Source organism: Barbatula barbatula (assembly GCF_947034865.1).
Source record: "Barbatula barbatula genome assembly, chromosome: 11".
Lineage (NCBI taxonomy): Eukaryota > Metazoa > Chordata > Actinopteri > Cypriniformes > Nemacheilidae > Barbatula > Barbatula barbatula.
The window spans coordinates 20,499,511-20,506,635 of NC_136774.1; the positions used below are offsets into that span (position 1 = coordinate 20,499,511).

The 7,125-nt window shown below is 37.7% G+C and overlaps 1 protein-coding gene across 1 annotated transcript in view; it reads left to right on the forward strand.

The window, feature by feature from the left end:
- fibcd1a (fibrinogen C domain containing 1a) overlaps positions 1–6,886 on the forward strand; it is an 81,641-nt gene extending 74,755 nt beyond the window's left edge. The window contains exon 8 of the mRNA XM_079468233.1: positions 2,635–6,886. Coding sequence (XP_079324359.1) covers positions 2,635–2,897 — 263 coding nt within the window. The 3' untranslated portion in view covers positions 2,898–6,886. The remainder of the gene's footprint in view (positions 1–2,634) is intronic.
- Positions 6,887–7,125: the final 239 nt, after the last annotated feature.

Sequence of the window (7,125 nt, forward strand, 5' to 3'; positions counted from 1 at the left end):
AATGACAGTTTTGCATCCGTACAGAAATGTTTTCACCACCATTAGGGAGACCGCCGTACGAACCGAAATTACATGTGAGCGTTTGATTATTTTCTAACAATGCTTATCCAAGTTAGAGGGGTGTATAATTTCTCTCTGATGTTGCAGAGTTGTCCGTATTAACTCGCATGAACGCATTCATGCGCATACTTAATGACTTGTAGCACCCACTTTAGCGGGTCTGTCCCAAGACGTTTCATAAAGGTCTGCGATGCATGCTTGCAAAAGTCAATATTATTAAAAGGTTTCATATGAACTTGTAATATTTCTCATCAAATTTACCCAAATCTAGATTATTTTACCTAAGCAATCTACTTTTATTTTACTCGGACATTGACTACCATAGTAGGAAAAATGTAAATGGTGTTGTTAAAGAAAAAAGATATGTACAAAGCAATTTTCTTACTACAGTAGTCAATGGAGGCCAAAAACATTTTGAATATGAGCATTCTTCCAAATATCTTTCTCTGTGTTCATCAGAACAAAGACATTTATTATTTACAAATATGAAACAACTTTAGAGCAAGTCGTAAATGCAGTCAGAATTTTAATTTTCAAATGAACCGTTGCGTCAAATTCATCTACCATCATAAACTTGTTTTAGCTTGAAAACGTACAGCGAGCCTCTAATGGCACTGTCTCTAATTTAAGCTCCATTTTCTAGATGGGTTGATTTCTGCCAGTTCCATCTCCACAGCTGTTCATTTTGATCTCCTTTAAGACTCCAGGTGCTGTCATTTTACCCAGCCGTCATTTCGCCAATTCCTTACCTTCCGGACCGCGATGATGAATGTACGAGATTCCCGCAACGGATTTATGATGTGTAACACACTTTACGATATGACATAACCGCATCAATTGGATCACCAATAAAACGCCTATCAGGATGCATGTTGCAGCAAACTAGAATTAGAGCTGGAGAAGGCAGGAGGGTTTTACTGCAAGCCTGGCAATAAAAAGCTGATCCTGTCAGTGGTACAGACCCAGCGCAGCCTGAGTGAACGGAGGCAGAAAACTGGGATTAGATTAGCCTAGCTGCACTGCAACATTAAATCTGTGAGACATACATCACACGGCTTAATAAGGCCACATTAGATGCACAGCCGCTCTCAGTTTCTCTGTCTCTCCCCACAACAACTGGCATATCCGACTGTAAACATACAGAGATGATTGTGATTTGTAATATGTTTCCAGTCCAGCACATGAGCCTGTTGCCATTACTTTCAACACTGTTATTGTAAATGCTTATGCAGTGCTTAAGGTTAGACATTTAAACACATATTAAAATTCAAATGTGTTATTGCTATTGTTCGGGAGAGGTGTGCTATTCATTTTTCGAAGTGGAATACATATTTTGCAAGGCTGACGAATGCTTTAGCAAGCACCCAGAACATCATGGCAAATGCATAGCAACAACTTGCAACCTCCCATAATATCCTAGCAGCCAAACAGAACGCCCTTAGAGCCACCTAGAACACCTTAGCAACTACATAGCAACAATAAACAACCACCCAGAACATCTTAGCAAGGACGCTCGTGCAGCCACCCAGAACACCATAGCAACCACTAGCGACCTTACAGAACATCCTAGCAACCACACAGAATGCTCTTGCAGCCACCCAGAACACCTTAGCAACGGCATAGCAACAACTACAAACCTCACGGAGCATCCAAGAAACCACGAAGAACACCTTTGCAACTGCATAGCAACAATAAGCAACCTTCCAGAACATTCTACCAATTACACAGGACACCCGTGGAGCCACCCAGAACCACCATAGCAACAACTAGCAACCTTCCAAAACATTCTAGCAACGAAACCCTTTCAACCACCCAGAATACCTTAGCGACTACATAGCAACAACTAGAAACCTCCCAGAAAATCCTAGCAACAACATGGAACGCCCTTTTAGACACACAGAACACCATAGCAACAACTTGCAACCTCCCAGAACGCCCTTTCAGCCATCTAGAGAACCTTAGCAACTGCATAGCAACAAGCTCAAACCATTTTTTTAAGCTGAATAACTTGAGACACTTTAGCAACCTATGCAACGCCCCTGCAACCAAGTTTCTGCATAGTAACTCATTATGAAACTTATTTGCAACCATGTAAATATTTTGGAGTGGATTGTTTTTATTTATTCATATTTAAATATGATAAATATTAAATATGTATTTATAATATTTAGATTTTAGTTTTCATATTAATTTGAATTAACTTTTTTCAGTTTAAATCCTTAACAGTTTTCTAGTGTGCTTTGTCGTTTTATTTATTTATTATATTGCTACATAGGATAAATATGTTTTATTTCAATTTTAGTTTAGTTTATCTAGTTTTTTCAACAACAAAAGATTACAGAAAATATTTAATTTGTTGAAGTTGACAGTAATAGCCCTGTTTTGCCGTGTATTTTCATCATTATTAGAGTATGCCACAATATATTTTCATAGCCATGTAAACTGTCCTTGATGCTAAGTGACTTTCTTCTGTTTCTGTCTCCTTTCTCCTTCATCTCTGTCTTTCACATGCTCGCTCTTTCACCCTGTCTTTGTCAAACTTTCTCCCCATCACACATTGATCTGTTGCTGCAGGCGACTCGCTGCTCAAACACAACGGAATGAAATTCACCACTAAGGACAAAGACAACGACCACTCAGAGAATAACTGCGCGTCCTTTTACCACGGCGCCTGGTGGTACCGCAACTGCCACACCTCCAACCTCAACGGACAGTATCTGCGTGGCCAGCACACCTCCTACGCCGACGGCATTGAGTGGTCGTCCTGGACGGGCTGGCAGTACTCGCTGAAGTTCACGGAGATGAAGATCAGGCCAACGAAGGAGGAGAATAAATGAGCGAGAACTGGAGAACTCAAGGAGAAGCGCAAAGAGGAACTCTGTAGGTGTTAGAGACACTAAACGCAGAAAACCAAGAACTTCTTGTCATGATTCTGTCCGATCCCATTCCCCACCCTCTCCATCTTGTAGTGTTTGTGCTGACGCCCGGAGGGCCGCTGTTTTCCTCTCGATCCATTGGTCGCATCTCTAAATATTATTATGAAAGATTGCAGGTATTGTCTAAAAAGTGCTAATGGATAAAAAATAGTTGTTGTCTAAAAAAAGGGAAAAAATACAACAAAAATCTTTCTGTAGCTGTGAATTTTAGAAAGACAAGTAGCTTTTCATAACAATGAATACTTTTAACATCCTCTCGAACATCTGACGGTATGACAGGCTGTGTCGTGTTATTTTCGGTTTGTGCTTGATGGAATTATTCACCCAAAAATGACATCATTTACTCACCGCCGTGTTGTTCCACAAGAGTCTTTCTTTCGTTTTTCCACAGAACAGGAAATATTTGAGTGCTTCTCGCTCTTTTCCATGCAAGAACGTGTACTCAAGCTTTCTTTTTCTTTACGTAAAAAAGCCCATAAACATAGTTTCACCAGATCCACACCAGCAAGGCAAGATTTCAAGATTTATTTTTATTCTCTATTTCTTACATTACATCGTATAGTCATCATAAGGCCTTTATTTATGTTTGTTTAAATCGTAAGGTCTTTAAATGCGTCTTCATTCATGTATTTGAATAGAAAACTTGAAAAGAAAATGTTCCATAGATAAAAAAGAGATCACCAGTTCGGATCAACGCAAGGTTGAGTAAATGATGAAAGAATTTTCATGTTTGGGTGAAGTAATCCTTCAATCAAACACTTGTAGCTAACATAACAAGGATGTATTGGTGTGTTCGACCGCTGCTGTAATAACTGGAAGGTAAAATACGTTATTGACCGGCCTGCAGGGAAGCACAAAGAGAATATGTGTCACTGTTGGGGCTTTCAAAGTGATGGACCAACACAGACACATTATTCACTCTGACAGGTGGGTTGCAAGCGAATGTGCCGGGCATTGGATGGTTTATCAACAAAGAAGCAGAACTTACAAACAAACACAATAACCATTTGGTTTTATTGTCAGTATGGAGAGCTGATGGACTTTATCTTATGCTCTGGTTGGCACGTGTGGCAATAGGTCTGAACAGACCAGAATGACCCGAGCTGTCAAAGAGACGGATCAACAGTTTGAATTCTTGGAAGAGAACTAAGGTTGCACCATTTTTGTTGTTGAGAACAGACTACTTGCTGTGAAGCATTAGTAAAGTCATCCTACGGGTCATTTTGGTACATCCGATTTCCACCAATGTATGATCTATTGCTTTTTTTCACACAAAAAAACGATTTAGTGTTTAAATTGAGTGTTTTTGGTGAATTAAATATTTTATCTAAAAATTTCATCGAATCCACAATTATCATCTCTTGTGTTCTGTAAAAGGGGGAACATTTTAAAAGTTTTGAAGAGCGTAAGGGCGAGTTATTCGATTTATTTTTTGGGAGAACTATACCTTTATCTCCTGCTGGTTTAAAACATTAAAATTAAGAACATTTGCTCCGTTTTTGTTTGCTTGTTTTCTAGCTATGCAGGCCAGAGCAAACTCACTTTGCTGAATATGTTATTTATTTACAATATTGACGATTTGCGTATTATTTTTATCCAAACTATCATCTTATGGTGTTTACCCGTTTCCTTGTCATCATTTTTGTGTCATTACACTAAGTTTGAGAATGAACACCTTTGAAAACATGTTTCTGTATCAGCCTGCTGTTTTACCTGTATGTAAAATGACCAGAAGAGCCAGTGTTGCATTGTTTAAAATGTGAAAATGGGTTTCATAACTTTATTTGTATCTTTATATTTGTTGTGATTGTACACTGATTATACTGTCAGAAATGAACGTTGTCTGCACTTTAAAAAACAAACAAAAACAGTCATTTCTGTTTGAAAAAGGTTTACAATCACTTTTATCAGAGGGAATTCAAAGAAGTAGCTTTATGTACTAAAGGAAAACCTTTCCTGTAATATTTTGAGAATGAAAAGCCGGCTTGCTTCACATTTTATCCATATTTAATGGTTTACTTATATTGGGAAAAACCTCTGACTGAAAACCAATTCTCGAAAGTAGAAGGAATTTAAAACTACAACATAATGTACAGATGTCATAGATGCTTGAGAAGTCGTGTGCTCAACCAAGCTGGCACATTATCTCATTCGATAAAAGCAACCGCAGCTATTGCAAAGCAAATACATTTCTGTGAGATGAAATTGTTTAAGGTCAACACTGCGGGAGAATCACAGATTCCGAAGGAAAGCCATATAGGGATATAAATGCTGTCCTCATATACTAGCATGCACATTTACAACATACGGTAAATGCTGATCAAATTCATCATCACACCCCACTATGCCATGTTGTCCTGCTCTCTGCAGGTATATTAAAAATTGTGGGTTTCTGACGGGGTGAAACCGATAGATGTGAGATGGAATGGAATGAGAGAGATTATCTGTTTTGTTGTGCTAAAGGATATGATGTGCTAGACAGCATGAGCTTGTGGCAAAACACTGATTCTCAGTTGGTGACCCCAGTTGATCTTTGTGAACTTGTTGGAACCCAGAAACACCAGCTGTTGGATCTTTAAACTACAGCTGTCTGCTGAGGGTACTTACAAGTCATCTATCTCTATAAATGATTTAACAGTGAAATCACAGTGTGATTTCTGTGCCACTAGCCTCATGAAACATAATTGCACAAGTTATTAAAACAGCTTTTCTGAACACTCCTGCCACCTGCGATTGGTCAAATGCCATTTAGGTCTGACAGCAACAGTACATTTATCCCTTGTTTTTGTTCATCCTTGATGTGTTTAACGTTCAGAGTGACATTTAATAAACATCCACAATTTCGAACGTGCTTTAATCTGGTAACTGGGTGGTTTCTGTGACGGGCAAACTAATTCCTCCCTACAATCCCCTTGAAGTCATGATGCATTTCCACAATTGGAATTGGTTGGATCCAGAAAAGTAGGCATTTCATTCTGCCAGCAGATTGACAGTTGGATGGGAGGGGTAAACAGATGTTCTGCCCAAATTGTCAAACTGACATCATCAAAAAAGGATTGCCACACTAGAGAGGAAGTACATATTCAGATTTTGATTGAAAGTATAAAAGAATATGAACTGACTTCAAGAAATGTATTCACCACCTAGTAACATGCTAACAAAGTAAGTATGATTAATTTTGATTTCATAGGGACATTAACAGATCTGGAGTGAATGCCAGCTGGGGTCAGTCCATTAATTTGTAGGCCAAGAATAGATCCCTAACATTTGTATGTGAATATTCAGTTTTACTGGAATATTTACAAGTGTGGCACAGCCCAGATGGCATAATGGGCATCTCAAATGCTCATTTTTTCAGGGATTTGGTGAAGATACAGTTTATGACATTTAATAGACTATAGGATTGATTTGGTTTGTTTAGGAATACAGAAGGAAAAACTGTTTATTACCAGCAATCATGCAACATTATGGTTAGGAGACAGCAGCCTCATATACGTTATATACTGCAAAAAAAGTCTTATTGGTATTTAATGCTTACTGCTAAAATCTAGATATTTAGCATTTTGATTTAACAGGGTTGGGAAAATACCCATCTGATTATAAATAGACAAACAAATAAAACTGGTTACGGCTAATGATCAACTTTAAAATATTAGCTCATAAAAGACATTCAAAATACTTGTTTTTTCTTGTTTAATATATGAAGAGTTTGGTTCCAAAATGAGATATCTCTGTTTCAATTTTGTTTTATTTTATTATGTTTTTAATGTGTTTTTGTGTTAGTAAGCTGTATTTTTGAGTTATTATGGCTTAAATCAAAACAAACCAATTGCTGTTTGATTGATATTAATTGGACTGCACAATAAAAAAAACATGATATGAAAAATCTTAAAAACAGAATTATCTTCAATCATCAATTTCTTTTATGTATTATTCTTTTATGTTATTATTTATGTTTTTACTTATTTGAGCTGGCAGATATACATGGCATATCTGGTTTTGTGGCATCAACTCAGGCGTACACTCGGAGTATCAACAGCATGTTTCAGGAAATCTTCAAATGATGTGCATGTGCTCAGCCATTGAATGCAGAGCTACGAATCCAAATAAAGCTCACAATGCATCACAA